Genomic DNA, 18,365 nt, shown 5'->3' on the forward strand with positions numbered 1-18,365 from the left:
AAAAAGTGGCCACCCTGTATAGAACTCGTCAAAAGGACATATACGTATATAAACAGCTAACTAAGAGCACGGTGATTAAAATTCATCCAAACAAATAAAATTTCTTGTCGAGATCTATCCGATAAAGAGCAACGTATTAATCGAGGAATCGTCATGTTTATAAAACATATCTAGGTTCGTTTAGAGAGAAGATTTAAGTTGGGGGCGCAGCGTGAGTCGAGCGCCTCCTTAGGAATGTCCTTCCTCCGATGGGATATTGTCTGGTTAGAAGAATTAGGGACGAAGCCAAGGCCAATTTAACAGGAGGAGCTTGTCCTCCCGGTAAATTAACGAAAACTGTTGCCACAGCAGCAAGTCCGTCATCTGTGAAAAAATTTTAATGTAAATCTGCTTTATTAGAGGGATGTGAAACTATTTTTACAGTTTTACTTATGATTAAGACCAATAATCAAAAGTAGGTCAAAGTAACCAGAGGTTGTATTGGTCTTGACAGTAGATGTCAGGATAGGTAATTTTTTAAAGGTTATATAACTTTGACAATCGTTGTCAAGTTGCAGAATATAGGTTAATGTCAGTTTGTCATGTTGGTAGGCTATAACTTCCTAATGATCTATTTTACCTGTGGGTTCAACAGCAACTGGTCGCAAATCATGATGCATATTTCTTCTGGGCTTAGGCTTTCCGTTCAAATTTAAGGTCACAGTTGCAAAAGGCCTCTTGGCCATATGCAACATTTCTACTACGTGTCTCCTTCTAGCTCTTCTAACATCAGCCGCCTGCTTGGCCTTCCAGGCCACCACGCAAGCTGATAAGAACAAGAAGAAGCAGGAGAAGAAGACAGAGAAAAACACAAAGAGATCTATGTGAAGCTGGTCCTGTCTGGAAAACACGATCCCGTAGGAGACCTTCTTGTCGTTATCTGGAGAATCCAGAGCCTGAAGTACAAGAAAAAATCTTGTGGTTTCCAACGTGTGGTATTCCTGAAACAAGGTGAAATGTCAGTTGTCAAAATGTCAAAATACCGAGCCTACTACTTTATTCATAAAATTGGTAATAAAAGGATTAAACTTTATTTTGTTATTGTTTATTTATTATAGTTTCATGTTGATAAAAGTCTCTACAGCTAGATACAAATTGAACTGTAAAAAAATGAAGAAAAACCAGGAAGAAGAAGACAAGTTTTACCTCTGGTAAGGTGATGACCAACCGATCTCTCAAATCCTTGACGGTCAAGATGGCTTTCGGTTGAGTTATGGTGATGTAGGTTCTCAGTCCTAGCGCTTCCTTTTCCATGAATACATCGCCAGTTTTCTGGCTTCCATTCTCCCACCTTCCATATAACTGATCTATTTCTATTTCGTTCAGACCCGTAGTGGTGTTTGGATAGGCTGCATAAGTGTCATCGTGGGTGCTCATAAATACATTGAGTCTTCCTTGTGTCACGTCTATGATGATCCTGATATCGACGTTCATGAAACGGGGTTGGATGACAAAGAATACCATCTCACCGGGATGGAGAGGTTTGGGCTTCATCTTGCACTCGTCTGAAAGAAAAATTTTAATTAGTTGTTGCAAAAATGCTAATTTTCTACTCCACCTTATGTCTCATCACACAATTACAAAATTGATCGTTTATGGCTCCTAGAGGATAGAAAACGATATCAAGAGCAAGTAAGATTGAAGTTCAGCGCTAAAATACATATATTCTGTCAAAAAAGTACCGGAAATTGATGATATAAAAGACCCACTTGAAGAGATTAGGGATATTTATTTTGACACAAAGTTGGCACAATTGACTCGGATTTCAAATGTCAACTGTCATCTAGTTTGTTTAGCTTGCTCTATTTTGTTAGGTTATCTCTATCTTGTTTTGGAATTTTTACATTAGGTGGAGTTATTCATTTTTTACTGTGTACCACATTATATTCAATCCATACCTTCCATATTTGGAAGATAAGGTTATTATGAAGTGAAATTAGAGGTTATTATTTGCATCTCACTGGTAATCACTCACCGATAGGCTTAGCATCGAAACACATCTTTGAATCGACCGACATTTGCTTGTAACATTGATGACCCGAAGTTGGGGTACCGAAATATCCTTCTTTACATTTGGAACACTGTACCATCCAGCAAGGACGTGCGGAGTTTTTAGTTGGTCCTCCTCCACAAACGTCACTTTCCGTATTATTTTTGCAGTTACATTTGTCGCCAGTTATTGGATCGCAGGTGTCCCCATGTCCGTGGCAATCGCAAGGCCTGCAAGGGTCCCTGTGATCTTCCGTTCCTCTAAAGTTTCCTGTGGACAATTTGAGATAATTTATAAGGCTAAACATTAAGATATTATAACTTTAAAATATAGACATTTTGATTATTGAAATACTTACCGTCGATGCATTCATCACATTGGGTCCCCGAAGTCAAATTGGAACACTTCAAACACTTGGCATTCGATTTTGGACCTTCCTTCAGGGTTAATTTCAAATATTCCAACTCCATTCCATCGCTGATTTCTATATCGGTGGTATTGTCGACACAAATAGGAGAATGACCGTGACAATACTCTAAACACGGAACACATTGGCCACCATCCGATGGATCACCTACGAATAGAGGTTCGCATTTTTCACATTGGGAACCCTGAAAAATAAATTAATGATACTCCAATCCCCTTTCTTAAATGTCAATTTTACCATAGTATTGTTGTGACATTCCAAGCATTTGTCCAACTTGTCCGGTCCTTCACAGTTCGCATGTCCATTGCACTGACACTGTATGCTACAATTGGCACCAACATAACCAAAATCACAGAGACATTTATTCGGTTGGATGCACTGTCCTCTGACACAACCTGGAAGTTTACAAAACAACTTTATTTGACGAATTCATGCAAAAAATGCTTTTTTTACATACCTGCTGTACACACTGGTTCACATCCTGATGCTCCTGCTTTGTAACCGTTTCCACAAACACACTCATATCCAACATCAAGATCCTGACATATCTCAGACTCTACAGCGCAGCTGTGGTGTCCATTGTTGCATTCGTTTTCTGGAGGACATTTGACATAATGCCAGGTATATGTGATATTCGTCTCCAGCTCCGATTCATCCTTAGTACAAAAAAAATCAATCGAAGACATAAAACAACAAAATAATCTGTAGTGCCTATGTTTTAAAATATTTTTTATCAAGTGAGCTATACTTTTACTGTCTATCTGTCTATCTATGTGTATATGTATATTATATTGGTTCACTCACCATTGACTTATATTTCGCTTCCCTGTATATTTCGTTACATGTACCATTCATGGGTTTGTCCCCTGAACCTTCAGCACAAACGCCCTCCCCAGAAGAACCAGGGGCGGCACACCAACCGCAGTAAGCGTGTTTCAGGCAAACCGAGCACTGATCGAAGGAATTGCAGGGTTCGGGACAATACTGCTTATCTTCCGTTTGGAGGACCAATCCGCAAACACCACCGGCACAGTACATAGGTTGGTAAGAAGCTGAGATGCACTCGTCTATCTGAGTGGACCAACGACAATCCGCAGCATCTAGGCACGAAGTGCACGTAGTGTAGTTCACGCAAGGTGGGGCGCATGTCTTGATATCGTTGGCTTGCTGCTCTTCCAGCACTGGAAGAAAACGAGAGAGGTTATGTTAGGTTAGGTTTCGAAATATGTTTTTACATGTTTCTACTAGAAAATTAATGTATATGGTAACAGTTTTATTCAGATTTCTTACTCACATAGAACACAGTCTCTTTTTGAGTAACTCCAATCACAGCCAGGCAAACTATGACACTGTATACAGTCAGTAGCCGAACACCTTGTGAATGGGCACTGCGATGGTGAACTCATGTCGCAGGTCTGATTTTGTGAGCATGTGTTATCGCACCAATGACATCCTTGGGAATGCATGCAGCTGAGACAATCATGTTGCAATGTACAATACTCAGTACTAACAGGGGACTCTTGACAGTGCTTGCCTTGATTCGATACTATAGAAGCTGAAAAATGAATTGAAGGTTCATCGTTTGATCTGCAAGTGGATATTTCAAACAAAGAGCACTCACAATTCCATTGAACATTCCCGAATGGACACTCTTTCTGATTGGAATGGCATACTTCTTGGACGATCTCATCTCCAACTCTAACAGCGCAATAGGCACATCCAGCCACCCTAAGACAGCTGTGTTTCGTGGTCCATAAAACGCAAATGTCTTCCGGAAGCTCTAGACGAAGGACAGAACATTGGCTATCCGCACTCCACCCTCCAATTATGTATGCTGCATCTCCATCTGGTTCGACTGCCATGGCTTGAGCGTAAGTGTGCACTGGAAGGGGTCCTACTTTCTCCAACGCTGAAAAAGGTTTATATTTGTAGTATAGACAAGAAAGATATCATCAAAATGCACGCTCGACCGAAAATATTACAGCTGTAAGTGAAAGTGTTGGCGCGCCCAACATTTGGGCCTCTCTTACGCCACGCTATGACTTATTTTGCATCTAGATTTGCATATACTTCAATAATATATAGTTTTTTACTTACATTCAGACATGAGATTGAACCACTGGTTGCAATTATAGGAATATGCATATAGGGTGTCGGTTATATTCCAACTTTGAGTCTTTCCGCCCATAATCAACATGTAGGTATTTGTTGTGATTGCAGAATGTAAAAACCTGGGCTTTGGCTAAAAATAAGATCATCAGTCAAAAGTTTTCCTCTATTAGAATTAATTTACCAAGTGTGAAGATCCTAAGCTGTTGAGTTCAGTCCAGGTCTTTGTCGGGTATTCAAGTATGTACAGATTATTTGTTAACGAGTATTGTTGTTTATCGTATATGTGTCCACCAAAAACATAGAGACTGTTGGTTTGTTGATGGAATACTGTTGTGTGGCCATATATGCCTTTGGGACCGTTCCCTTTAGTTAGCCACTTGGTCCATGATTCTTTCTCAACGAAAAATTCCCAAACTGAATTTAGGAATCCATCGTGACTTGATACACCGCCTGAAACGAAAATAATCAGTACATACAATCTGAAAAAATTAAAAAAAAAAAAATACCTACCTATTAATATCAAACTTTCTACGGAAGAATTTCTGTAAGAAGTTAATGTGTGCCCAGCTACTGCTGGGGGCCACTCAAAACTCCATTTTATTTCCCCCCAACGTTGATTTGGAATATCGAATGTCCAGAAATCGGACAATGTTCTGTTGGTTGCAGCTTTTCCTTGTTTGGTCAGTCCTCCATAAACATAAATTGATTGTCTGAAAACAAATTGAGATTGAACCTTAGCGTTTGATTGTGTAAACTGAAAGTATCCATTCTAAAAAATACTAGCATTTTCAGAAGTTCAAACGATATTTCTGATCTTTTTATACGATAAATTATGAATAAAATCACCTGGAATGTATTATGTCTGCCCCATGGAAATACCTTCCTTGTGGCATTTTGGCGTCTAGCGTTGATTCAACAGTGACCTGAGTCCAGGTGCTATTTCTAGTATCAAACAGTCTTATGTCATTCAAAGGTCCATGAGACAGAGATAGTCCCCCAAACATCCAAATGGACCCCCTTCTGTCGGAAGTCAGCGAATGTCCGAAACGTGGAAGAGTTTTTCTAAGATGTTCCAGGTGATCTGCGAGTCTTTTTGTGTTGAAGAGCTCTGTGAAGAGGATTTGTGTACCAGTACCCCTGAAAATATTTATTATTTCCCTTTTAGTGAATCAAAGAAAATATTTTTGGAGGAATGACTCGAAAGTTAGAAGATTTTGAAATAATAAAGGCAATAAATTTATACTCTGTAACTTAAAACATGTAACATCAAGAAGGCGTTGGAATTTTCGTATATACTTATTTTGGAGAAGGCTCATTTTAACACTTGAACTTGTGGAAGAATATCAATGCCTACTGCACTTTTTTAATGAATAACTAGTCTTTTGAATAAATGAAACCCCATGAGAGAAGCAATGAGGTCAAATGAGTGTGGAGTGTGAAGTTTACCCTCTGTGAAAATTTCAGAAGGATAAGGATCATTTCTAATGAACTAAAGATTGGATCTTCAATATTCAGTAGAAATAATGTCATTCTGAAATGTCTCAAATTCTACTAGTCCGGGAGCCAGTAACAGATATACATGACCAAGTTCCTCTCAAATGGTAATTAGTAGAATACATCAGGTAATAGTAATAAAAAGCCTCGTGAATGTCAGCTGCGACTCCGCTGGGGGGGAGAGCGACGGCAGCCCCCCAAATACGAAGAAAAAAAAAATTCAGTCATTTCCTCCCAACTGAAAATTTGTCAAATTGTAGCTAACCCAATATCTAGACGAAAAAATACAATCAGCTGGCTATGGCATGGTGGATTATACGTCAGCTGGTGCCTCAAACATGAAAAAAAAAATATTTTCAATGACAGCTCTGACAGCGACTCTGATAATGAATCAGAGAGTGCCACACTCACGAGAAAAGGACTTTCTCCACATGTTGCACAATAATATTTAGTTACTTCCACTCTCTGATTCAGTATCAGAGTCGCTGTCATTGAAAATATAATTTTTTTTTTCATGTTTGAGGCACCAGCTGCCGTATAATCCACCATGCTATAGCCAGCTGATTGTATTTTTTCGTCTAGATATTGGGTTAGCTACAATTTGACAAATTTTCAGTTGGGAGGAAATGACTGAATGTATTTTTTTTTCTTCGTTTTTGGAGGGCTGCCGCCGCTCTCCCCCCCGACCGAGTCGTAGCTGACGTTCACGAGGCTTTTTATTACTATTATCTGATGCATCTCACCAAGTATCTCTCGAGACGAAATAATCAACCAAATTTGCACCTGGCTCCCGGACTATACCAGATACTTATGTTTATAACTCAAATGAAGTAAAATTTGAATATTTTCTTCTTCTTATTTGACTCAATGGCTATGCTCTTTGGCTGAAGTTTGATCGATATCAACGCAAAACCTTCCAAACAACAAATGCTTAGCAACTTCACCCAACAGTCACATCTATCAAACTTGTCAGTCATAAATACCCAACGAGAAGAATATGATGCAATCTGCAACGAATCTAGAACCCATGGGTTCAGATCCCTACAAATACGTGGGAGATTCGAACTCCCTCTTATCGAAATACGATATCCCGGTAACCCATTTAGATTTTTCCTACGTTGAAAAATGCCAAGACAGAAAAGAGCTCGAAAAAATCTTGCACGTCTTGAAATCGGGAGAGGAAGGCTACTATCCACAACTGATGAAATGCGTGGAGGAGAAACTCCAGATCATCTACCCGAAGAGTAGATTCTTGAGGAATTTATCCAGGGTGATGTCGAAAGATGAAGTTGAGAAGGAGGAATGGAACGAGATCACCAGAGATTTGAACGAATGGCTAACCGGAGTGTCCAAGGATAATAGAGAGTTGGAACTTAGAAAGGTTTGGTTATGTTAGGTTAGGTTTTAGTGTTTTTGAAAATACCGAAGATAATTGGTGTCATCATCTCGTGATTCTGAATTAATTTTCAGGGTCAAAAACCTCCAATTCCACACGAAACTGTTAACATCCGAGAAACCAAAGAATTACAAGAAGAAAAAGACACCAAACCCCAAAAAATCAAATCCACCGACTACGCAGCTTGGGACAAGTATGACGTAGACGCTGAAATGTTAGAGATGGACTTGAAAGAGGAAAAACTGAAGGAAGAAGCGAAACACCAGAGTTCAAGCAAGAAGAAAAAGAAACAAGTTAAATTCAACATATTAACTACGGACGTCGAGGCCAAGATTGAAGCCAAGGAAGAGAGGGAGAAAGGCAACGAATATTTCAGGGTTGGCGATTACAAATCCGCACTGAGGCACTACACCGCCAGTTTGGATTTTTACCATACCATCGAGGGGTTCAACAACAGGGCCATGACCTATTTGAAGTTGGAAGAATACGAGAGGGCGCTAATGGACTGCGATTTCGCTTTGGGGTTGGACCCCCTTAATGTCAAGGCCAACTGGAGGAAAGCAATGGCGTTGGATAAGATGAACGAGTACGAGAAGGCCCTGGAATGTATCTTGGTGTGTGTGGACATGGATCCGAACGATGAAAATATACAAAATTTCGCCAACAGGTTGAGGAAGAAGTGTAGAAAGATTGACACAGCCAAAAGGAGGATGCGTGTTGAGGATGCAAGTGTTTCGGAGGAAAAGTACGACTCAGAAGGTATAATTTTATCGAATTAGTTTTTGGAACTGAATGCATAGTTTTAGGACATAAAAATTACTGATACCACTTCTCCTCATCTTACAAGGCTACAGGGAGTAGAAACATCGATAAAACTGTTTTTTTATTATTTTTGATGAACCTCTAATTGGGTTCTCTTTCTTTCTCTCTGTAAAGTGGTGCAATATAAGATCGAGGAAAGTGCAATATGTCTTTGCTTTTGTGTCATTCCCTCCCAAAAGTATATTTTCACCAAATTATGCTAAAAAAACAAACTGTATCTTATAACTTGAGAAATTATCTAAGTCCTATCTAATTTAGAATAAAAAGTATCTCAACTAGCATTTAAAAAAGAAAAATATATAGATAAGTAAGTTCTTTTTTTTTAAAGAGTATCTGAAGTAGATACTTTTTCAAAAAAAGTAACTTATCTTGTAACTAGATACTTTTCGAGAGTATCTTTGACAGCTCTGATCATAAGTACTGAAAATATTCAACATTGTAGATCCCTGTAAAGCTTCAAAATTTTATTTCAGATCCGGAAAAAAACCAAATAGTTTTAGTTCCAATTCCCGGCACGAGTAGAATGCCAGAACCTTATTTCATCAAATGCAGATCAATCGATTCGAAGAGAATCACCGAAGTGTTGTACACGAAGAGGAGCGACCAGGAACTGCTAACGCGACTACTAGATGGCGTGGATAGTTCCACCATTAGCCAACTATATCACAGAAGTTCAAATAGTAATATACATTATAATAATAGTGAGGGGGTAGTTAAAGTATTGCACGATATTTTGAATTCGACGATAAGGAAAGAAAAGCATTCGAGTGAAATTCAAGAGGATACTTCGATTAGGCGAAAGAGCAAGAAGAACTCTAGAAGTGTTAAGAGCACTCCAGAGGTAAATCATGAAATATTTACCTAATAAAAACCCTCACTGATCTGTTGCTATAAAAAAATAAATGTTATAAGCTAATCACTTCACTTTAGGTGTGAAATGACGTCATAAAACTCATTGTAGCATAGTTGCCAGGTTGTGGATTTTTTCCATAAAATTAACATTAACATGGTTGCCAAAATATTTTCATCCTTTGAATTTTGTGATTAATTTTGAAAAACTGTGGAATTTGCACCTTAATGCATTCTGTTATATTATTCGAGTTACCAAACCAATTTTGATAGTATTAAATGAGCTAATATCCCCATATTTGTGAACTTTTCAAGCAGTAACAAGTTTTTGTTTGGTACTAAAATCTCACTTGTCTTAATTTTCAGAGTACGAATATTGACGATAAGTTTGCTGGTGGTGAACCCTGTAGAATAGAAAATATCGTCACAGTACCTGAAGATATTCACTCACCGTACACATTCTTAAAAACATGGAACAGTATACGGGATGATGACACTTTGAGGAAACAAGCTCATGTTATCAGGCATATGAATATGCAGCAAATAGTCCAAGGTGAGACTAAAACACATATTTTTTCTATTTTGCACTTTTCTAACAAAATTACAATTAATTTTTCAGTGATTGGTTGCAAACTTGATAACGATATGTTGAGCATGATATTGCGGACTCTCTGCACACACTTCACAGTTCCAGGAGATGTTGAAAAGGTATGCTCGGTATTGGTGAACATAGCCAGATTACCGAGGTTCCACATCATTTCAATGTTGATGTCCGAAGAAGATAAGAACAACGTCAATATGTTGCTTAGTTTTTTGCAGCAACATGACAAAATATTGCCGGAAAATGTTAAGAATATTTTAACAACGTAACATATTCTGACTTATAAAATAACACCAATATAAAGATCGTTTTGAAATGATTGCACCAAACATTTTTGACTTTTTGACTGATGAGAAAAGACTATATTTATTGGGGAGACCATTGTCCGACCAATAGTTTCAACACTTTGTATGTCGAGTGTTTGTTACTTAAGCTTTATGAATTTTATAATCTTCGGAAGAAATCCTTGTCCTCTTTGATATTGAATAAAAATAAGCATGTGTTTCTAATTTTTTATGTGATCCTTTTAATTATTCTACTTTAATATTGTTTCTTAAAACCAATAGATAACCAGGTAGATAAATTTCAATAAGAACTCACCTGATATCGCAAGAAGGTCCTACCCAACCCGGTTTGCATATACACCGACCATAAAACTTATCACACTCTCCTAGACCTTTGGCATAACTACAGTTTCGGGGACAAAGAGACTCTTCGCAGTAGTATCCCACATAACGTTCATCACATACGCACATTTTGTTCCTACAAACTCTGGGGTACCTGCAATCATCACAGCTGAACACTTTATACAAGGCACTGAAGCCTTCCCCTGGCAAGCCCTGCTTGTAGTGGACAGTTATCAAACCTGTAAATAAAAGAATCGAAAAGAGAAAAAGTTAGTGAAGTTCGAGTAAATTTATTTGCATCATAACTGAGAAGGATAAAAGAGAGGAAACGGATGAAAGGTTAGTATTTATAACGGGTGTTTTTTTCGAGGTATATAACTTTAAGTTGGATTCAACAGCTGCCAAGTGATTTATTCTCAGTTTGGTTTGGCAATTCATCATGAATAGACTCACGCCTGAACAACGCTTGCAAATAGTGCAATTTCATTTCGAAAATAATGGTTCTGTGCGGAATACGCGCACTACATCCATTTTATTTTGTTTAGCGATGAAGCGCACTTCTGGTTGAATGGCTACGTCAACAAACAAAACTGCCGCATTTGAAGTGAAGCTAATCCTCAAGTGTATATCGAAACACCGTTACCTCCAGAAAAACTGACTGTTTGGTGCGCTTTATGAGCTGGTGGAATCATTGGTCCGTACTTCTTCAAAAACGGTGATGTCCAGAAAGTTACAGTCAATGGTGATCGGTATAGAGCCATGATTACTAACTTTTTCATTCCCAAATTGAACAACCGTGATGTCCAGGAGCTGTGGTTCCAACAAGACGGCGCAACATGTCACACAGCTCGTGCCACAATCGATTTATTGAAAGACACGTTTGGTGGCCGTCTAATTTCACGTTTTGGACCTATGAATTGGCCTTTAAGATCTTGTGATTTAACACCGCTAGACTACTTTCTGTGGGGCTATGTAAAGTCATTGGTCTATGCGGATAAGCCACAAACCCTTGACCATTTGGAAGACAACATTCGCCGTGTTATTGCCGATAAACGGCCACAAATGTTGGAAAAAGTCATCGAAAATTGGACGTCCAGATTGGACTACATCCGAGCCAGCCGTGGTGGTCATATGCCAGAAATCATATTTAAAATGTAATGCCACAAGATTATCTTGCGGATAAATGAAATTCATGTCAATCGAATAATCCATCGTTGTTTTATTGCAATTTAAAGTTCTATAGCTCTAAAAAAAAACACCCTTTATAATATTTACCTGCTCTGGATTCAACTGTAGCTGTAGGAAGAGATTCCTCTGAACAAAAAACCCCCAAAAGTAAACTTTGACTTGGACTTCCAGTGTCTGGCTCTGGCATTCCATCATAAACGTAAACTGCGTTCTCTCCACAAGTTACATTCAACTGACTAGAATTTATCTGAAATGATTTGACAAGTATGTTATTTTAGATAAAAAACAAATATATAATGCGAATAAAATAATATTAAATACAGAAGAAAAAGAATATTATATCAAATACGACAAATTATTCCATAAAAACTCTTAAAAGGAAAATAAATTAATGAACGTCAAAAAATGAGAAAAGCGGTGGAGTCAGGCTCAAAATTCAAAAATTACCGACAATGCAAAAATATGAGTATCTTCACAAGATAATCTGCTGCCTTACCTGGAGCTGTATTAATGGAGACCCAGATTCGACTGTTGGATGAATAATCCACAAACACTCCCTTGTCGGCGTACCCCCATAAGGAGCTTTGAACGCTTGCATGGAACTGATGCCTTGTCCGTCCCTTCCCGTCAAAAGACCTCTTGACTCACACTGGTAATAACATTTGTTGCCACCTCTTGGATCACCGTAGTAATTTGGAGCACACCTTTCACAATTTTGGCCTTCTGTGTTGTCTTTGCAGAAGCAAATACCCGAGTCAGGGTCACACTCACCCATATCACTTATTCCGTGTCCGTTACATTCACATGGTTGACAACCTAAAAAAATAAAAACAGAATACTAATGTTGTCAGAAGAGAGTGCATGCTGTATAAGTATCTTTACCTAATTCTGTTGTAGCATTTCCATAACTTCCAGGTTTACAATACTGACAAAATTCACCCGTAGTCCAATCAAGACACTTCTCACAAATCCCCTCACCTTGGGGACAAGTCGAGTGGTTATTACAGCCACAATTGTGAGAACAATCATCTCCAAACCAACCCAGATCACACCTTAAAAACATTCAACTTTAAATCTAAGAAGACAAGTATTTAAAAAAATCACCACTTATTGTGGAAAGTACCTGCAAATGTAATTTGGATCTCCTTCGCATACTCCATGAACACACACATTGTAGCATGTTCTCACACATGAAGTTCTTCCATCTCCAATGTAACCCTTTTTACACTGACAACTGAAGGAACCGTCGGTGTTCGTACAAGTGGCATGAGCATGGCAATCGTGTAAGCCTAAGCCACACTCGTCAACGTCAGGGCATTGGGCATAAGCCCATTTGGCATTCTCTTGCTTCAAAACTTCAGAGCAATTCACATGAGGGTTGTTAAAGTCGCCTTGGACGCATACACCTAAAATTAAACAAACCTGTTGCCAACTGTGGATTACTCTAAAAACAATAGTGGCCCAAAACGTGAACCCTGTGGAAGCCCGAATTTCTCTACCGGCAGTGCTGGTAACGGTTTTCAGTGTATACAGAGTTGGCAGTACTACCTTGATCAGAATAACCAAGAATGAATTGACCAACATTTCAAACCGCGTCATCAGCTTTCAAATACCATTCCAAAATAATAATTTTTTGTACACGCCAATAAATTTATTTTAGAAGGATAAAATAAAAAAAAAATCAAGGCCATTTGCTTACCTGACATGGGATTTGACGAATTATAACACCAACCACAACTCAGTGAACCCAAACAGGTGGAGCAGTTGCTCAAAGAAGAACACGACTTGCACTTCTCCTGTATCTTTCCGTTTGTTAACATGTTGTTGTCTTTCGGCGTAACTAAAGGAAATGCCTGATCTAACCACTCCCTACACATGCCAAACTGATATTCGCTGGTGTACACTGAAAAACTGAAACATTGCTGAGTTGCTTCGCACCAAACGCAACGGCCTCTCTGGTCTAAGCAAGAAGCGCAACCTTCTCTCTTGAAACATGGGACGGGGCAATACTTGGGTGAGACTGCGGCATCTGGTCTTTTGCCTATGCGAGAACATCTTGCTTCTTCGATCCACCATTCACATATGCCTGAAAGAAAAATCTCATTTTTATAGAGAAAGATACATTTTTTTTTACAAAACGGTTCTCACCTGAGGAGGTACAACTTTCACAAGAAATAAAATTCGAACAGTTTGAACAAAAGCTGGGAGATAAGGTTAAGTATCTCCAATTGTCATCAGACGTGCAAGTGACACTTTCGTCTTCAGATCGTGGTAAACATGTGTTAGTCAGGTCGCACCATCCACATTTCGAATCTGTTAAACAATGGAGGCAATTTGTATATTCTGAGCAACTTCCATTAGCATGAGGCTCTAAATACTCAAAGGTAAATACCTACAAAAATATACAGTATCAATCTCTATAATTTTCCATGAATTATAAAATCGAAACAATTTTTTTTTCTATTTTATTAAGATGAAATAAAATAATTAAAAGGCTTACCTTTGGGGTACTTTCGTCGGTTTTGAAGTGACCCAACTCCATTTTACTCTGCTGATGATTGTTATAAGCACCCAAACTGACGATTTTATGAGTTTCAAAATCTATCGACACCCTATTTTCTGTTATAGTGTCTGGCCACTTTATCGTTTTACAAATACTTTGTTCTGCTGTTAAATTGCTTAGTTGGATATCTGATATCTTAAGTGTAGCAGTGCAATAACTGATACAAATATTGAGGAGATCTTGCCAATCGTCAGGTAGTCTCAAATATCCTTGCAGTCTTGCTACCATTTCTCCTCCAGCTGTAGGGTCTGTTTTTGGTAAAGGATTAGGAAGGCTGTTGAAATCAACCTAGAAATTCATACTTTGCTGATAGAATCTTATTATTTTATTTAAAATTTGTGGAAATCGTTGCTTGAAATAACTTGAATAAAAAAAGTTCAATAGTAGACGAAAAATAGTTCTAAGGACTGATTTTTGAGAAAAGAGTACATTTACAAACAAGTTCCAGTTAGTCACATACAGATTTGATTCATACTTACAGTAAACTGATTATATTGACAATAGAATGACTCACCGTAGTTGCATTTATGATTGCAACATGATCAGGTTGACTGAGATTAACTGGATGATAATATTTCACAAATGTCAGTCCAGGTCTTTGATCCAACTCTCGACATTGTTTTGGCTCCAATACTTCAGTTCCTTTCGCTCCCCACCACCCAGGAATCATGCTAGGACTGTCTTCTCTCAATCCACAAATGCCATAAGTGTCATCTTTGTGATGACATCTAGCATTCTGCACACACCAAGTGCACTCACCTAATCTCAATTTCTGCGAAGCTGACACCATTGTCACTCCTGTTTGGCGCATATTACCATTGATCAGGCATGAATGACAATCTCCAAGGGCGGGACATATACCCGGACACCTTAAAAAAATTAATAAATTTTAATTTCCAAACTTTTTTGTTCAGAATGTATCTTGAATTGAATTTTTTGAAGTTACCTTGTTGTTTGAAGATTAGTTGTACAATTGGCCCCAATTGTCCTTCCGTAACATATTTCGTCTGCAGAACACCATCCACACTCCGGATCTGCAGAACAGCTAACATAATCTCTGTGTCGACTACATGTCAATTCCGGATCATAACTAATTCCTGTCCTAGTAGCTATCATTGGAGGCACTGTATATGCTAGCAAGTCTCCATTAACATTGCCGTGGTATCCACCAACAAGTAATAAAGTGTTTCCATTCCTAACAGCCGAAGCGTGAGCAAAAACACCCTGATGTTTGGGGTATCTGGAATCATTAGTATTTCCTAAAATTTCAGGATTTACCCAAGTGTGGCACCCTAAATGGTAAAGGTACATCTGATTGTCATAACAAATCTCTTCTTTATTGTGTCTGTGGGAATAGCCACCAAATATTATAAGATAATTCTCTAGTATATCGGCAGTATGGAAAGCCCTTTCACGAGGTACGAATTTTTCTCTCAAATGTTCACGTGTATAATGCACTTCACTCCAGTATTTCTCGTCTAATTGGAAAATGAACATGCGATCGCTCAATTTTGAAAATCTTGCAACTCCCGATAATATGCCTCCGTAAACAATCAGGGAATTTGTGCTTGCGTGGTAGTTTGTGGTATGGGCAACAACTCGCACATCCAACTCTTTGCCTCCTCTAGGCTTAACCTCAACCCATTCTTCGGTTCCATCTTCTTCCAATTTTATACTGAACAGACCTGAAGAGAACTCTCCATTTTCTAAGCTTCCACCAAAAAGATAAATACTTTCGTTGACTTTTGTCAAGGTGTGTCTGGTAAGAGGAGGTGGTTGTAGTTTTGAAAATTTTGCTCTTAGTTCCCATTTATGTGTGAGAACATTATAAAACCAAAGCTCTTTGGATAAACTTCCATTTCCTAATTTACCACCATACATTAAAAACCCTTTATTTATAGTACAAGCAGCATGACCATATCGTGCAGACGGTTTATGACCTTCGTTGGAATGTGAATGTCTTTGTCTTCTTTTAAATGCAGTCGAGTTTTGAGGGACAGTGTACAATAGATTCCGTAAAAATGACTTTCCTGAATTGATTCCCCATTTACGTTGCCAGTCAGACCCTGCATGTTCTATAAGTGCTGCCACAGAACCGATATTATACAACTTTTTATCTGGTAAAATATTCCCATATTCATCTCTCCAAGTGCTATTTTTGAAACTATATACAGACATCGAACTGAGTATTGAATTCAAATTATATCCACCAAACACATACAATGAATCGGTTATATCTACATATACTGCTGTGTGGGCTGCTCGTGGTTGTAATCCTCCTTCTGAATGAGACAGCCAATGCCATTTGTTACCAATGCTATCATGTTCATGCAAACTACAAGCTTGTCCTGAATATCCAGGTTGGCAAATACAGCCCTGTTCTTGCTCACAACGGCCACGGCCATATTTTCTACCACATTTCTCTGGACATAAATGCCGTGAACAGTCAAAGCCACCCCAATCACTACTACAAATGCATTGATGACTATAGCATACGCCATGATTAGAACAATTATTAGGACAATCTGTGATGGAGAACTCGGCACGAAAACCATCAAGAACGTAGTTGGTGTCACTATACAGTAAAATTAACATATGACCAGAGGTTGCTATCACTTGTTGTGGTTCGGTTTTACCACTAAAACTACCTAATAAAGGTGAATGAAATGAATCACCATCATAAACAAATACATAGTCGTAAGAACACTCGGTTCCCATACTTCTGAAGTGTAATGTTATGAATTTGCTCGTTTCATTGGCTTTTATTAACCATTCACAATGACTGTCTTGGGTGTAATTGGACCCAATAGGGCCATCTGTGATAACACCCCATGAATCAGTAAATATTTTTCTAGACTTGTTGCAAGGGACAAGATCAACTGAAGCATATCCCACAAGTACAAAAAACCATACTAAAATTTCTACGAAGAACTTTAATACCACAATACGCATATTGTCTGGATGAGCAAAATTCCGTCAAATTCCTGCAAATACGAGAATTTTGAGCTTTTCCAACTCCATCATTGCTGGAGATCATTGGAATTTTACATTGAAGAATGGTATACTATAACAATTTATAAACGAAGGAATATTCATTTTTTGAAATAATATTTATAAACATAAATAGTGCTCTGACATTGACAGAATTGACACAAATAATGACAGAAAACAGTTGTCAAAAAATAAATAAAATAGATAATTGATAAATATTTCAAAAGAGAATTTATTCAATTATTTTTTAAGGATCGGATCTTATGAATGCTTTCATGTATTCTTTGAATACAATTATATCTGAAATTTAAATATGTGAAGAATATATCTGTGAGCCATCTATCCGCATTTTACCAAACTAATTGTTCCATCAGCCAAACACTTATAGAATCCTGTGATGTGTGCATCCTCCCCATAACCGGGTCTAAGCTACTCTTCCTAGATGGCACCATTGAGTAAATTCCAATTCAGTGAAAAATCGACCGATAAAATTTGAACTTTTCTTAGTGTATTTGAAGGGTTTCCAGGATGTAGATTCCAAATAAGGCATCGATTTTTATAAGAAAAAAATTATCCAAGCATTTAGAGGATAATTTATTATTCTGGCTTGACGATGTGGATTAAGGTTTATTGGCGCAAATGACTCAAGACAACCCCCTCGAATTAGTCTTAGAAAACTCGTAATATCTCGGTTTTGGGGTTTTGTAGGAAAGAACTGATTGCAAAAGGGGATTCAGTATGGAATATTCTTCATGATATCTAATTTTCAGAAAAATCCAAGACAAAAAGTATCTTCTCGTAAAATTTTTCTAGAATTCATCAATATAGCGACATCTGGGAAAAGTAGCTCAAATAAAGCTTCAATAGTAATATATACGTTACAGGATTCTACTCAAGGTTCGCGGCGCCACCAATAAGTTGGGTAAATTGTGTATAGATGGCTCACAGGCCACAAAACACGAAATATTTCGAAATTGAGATATTTTGGAAGCAAACTGATTGCAGATTTGAATAGAGTGTGGCCAAATACTCCTTTCATCAATTTTTCAGGCCAAAAAATTTTTTTCTCGAAATTCTTCCAAGGTTATAGTCTTGGTTTCATGAAAAAAATCGGCTGCTCAAATTTGAGCATATTTTAATGTTTATAGGATGTTTTGAGCTTCTAGATTCCGAATCCGATAACGATTTTAAGCAGAAAAAATTATCCAAGCATTCAGAAGACAATTTATTATTCTGGCTTGACGATGTGGATTAAGGTTTATTGGTG

At 38.0% G+C, this 18,365-nt stretch overlaps 2 protein-coding genes across 2 annotated transcripts; one reads left to right on the top strand and one right to left on the bottom strand.

Annotated features, from left to right (window-relative positions):
* Window positions 1-19: 19 nt before the first annotated feature.
* LOC123679154 (multiple epidermal growth factor-like domains protein 8) lies at window positions 20-17,245 on the bottom strand. The gene is made up of 24 exons (XM_045616577.1): window positions 15,054-17,245; window positions 14,622-14,976; window positions 14,045-14,395; window positions 13,693-13,936; window positions 13,244-13,630; window positions 12,668-12,950; window positions 12,427-12,596; window positions 12,041-12,360; window positions 11,632-11,791; window positions 10,331-10,595; window positions 5,415-5,705; window positions 5,079-5,278; window positions 4,750-5,018; window positions 4,554-4,698; window positions 4,078-4,365; window positions 3,751-4,011; window positions 3,261-3,637; window positions 2,914-3,112; window positions 2,694-2,851; window positions 2,388-2,640; window positions 2,015-2,299; window positions 1,186-1,544; window positions 620-980; window positions 20-363 (listed from the first exon to the last, which is right to left on the bottom strand). The coding sequence occupies exons 1-24, from the start codon at window positions 17,057-17,059 to the stop codon at window positions 194-196; spliced, it is 8,157 nt and encodes a 2,718-aa protein (XP_045472533.1). The 5' UTR covers window positions 17,060-17,245; the 3' UTR covers window positions 20-193.
* LOC123679156 (sperm-associated antigen 1) lies at window positions 6,993-8,252 on the top strand. Its single transcript, XM_045616580.1, has 2 exons — window positions 6,993-7,443; window positions 7,533-8,252. The coding sequence occupies exons 1-2, from the start codon at window positions 7,060-7,062 to the stop codon at window positions 8,235-8,237; spliced, it is 1,089 nt and encodes a 362-aa protein (XP_045472536.1). The 5' UTR covers window positions 6,993-7,059; the 3' UTR covers window positions 8,238-8,252.
* Window positions 17,246-18,365: the final 1,120 nt, after the last annotated feature.

This window comes from Harmonia axyridis, chromosome 4 (genome assembly GCF_914767665.1).
Source record: "Harmonia axyridis chromosome 4, icHarAxyr1.1, whole genome shotgun sequence".
In the NCBI taxonomy this organism is placed as follows: domain Eukaryota; kingdom Metazoa; phylum Arthropoda; class Insecta; order Coleoptera; family Coccinellidae; genus Harmonia; species Harmonia axyridis.

Excerpts from the sequence above, each read along its gene's own strand:
- LOC123679156 (XM_045616580.1), top strand. The coding sequence starts at position 7,060 with ATGATGCAATCTGCAACGAATCTAGAACCCATGGGTTCAGATCCCTAC. Across the intron at positions 7,444-7,532 it reads GAGAGTTGGAACTTAGAAAG|GGTCAAAAACCTCCAATTCC; the intron begins GTTTGGTTATGT and ends ATTAATTTTCAG.
- LOC123679154 (XM_045616577.1), bottom strand. The coding sequence starts at position 17,059 with ATGCGTATTGTGGTATTAAAGTTCTTCGTAGAAATTTTAGTATGGTTT. Across the intron at positions 12,361-12,426 it reads AAATGCTACAACAGAATTAG|GTTGTCAACCATGTGAATGT; the intron begins GTAAAGATACTT and ends TTATTTTTTTAG. Across the intron at positions 4,012-4,077 it reads CGGGAATGTTCAATGGAATT|CTTCTATAGTATCGAATCAA; the intron begins GTGAGTGCTCTT and ends TTCATTTTTCAG.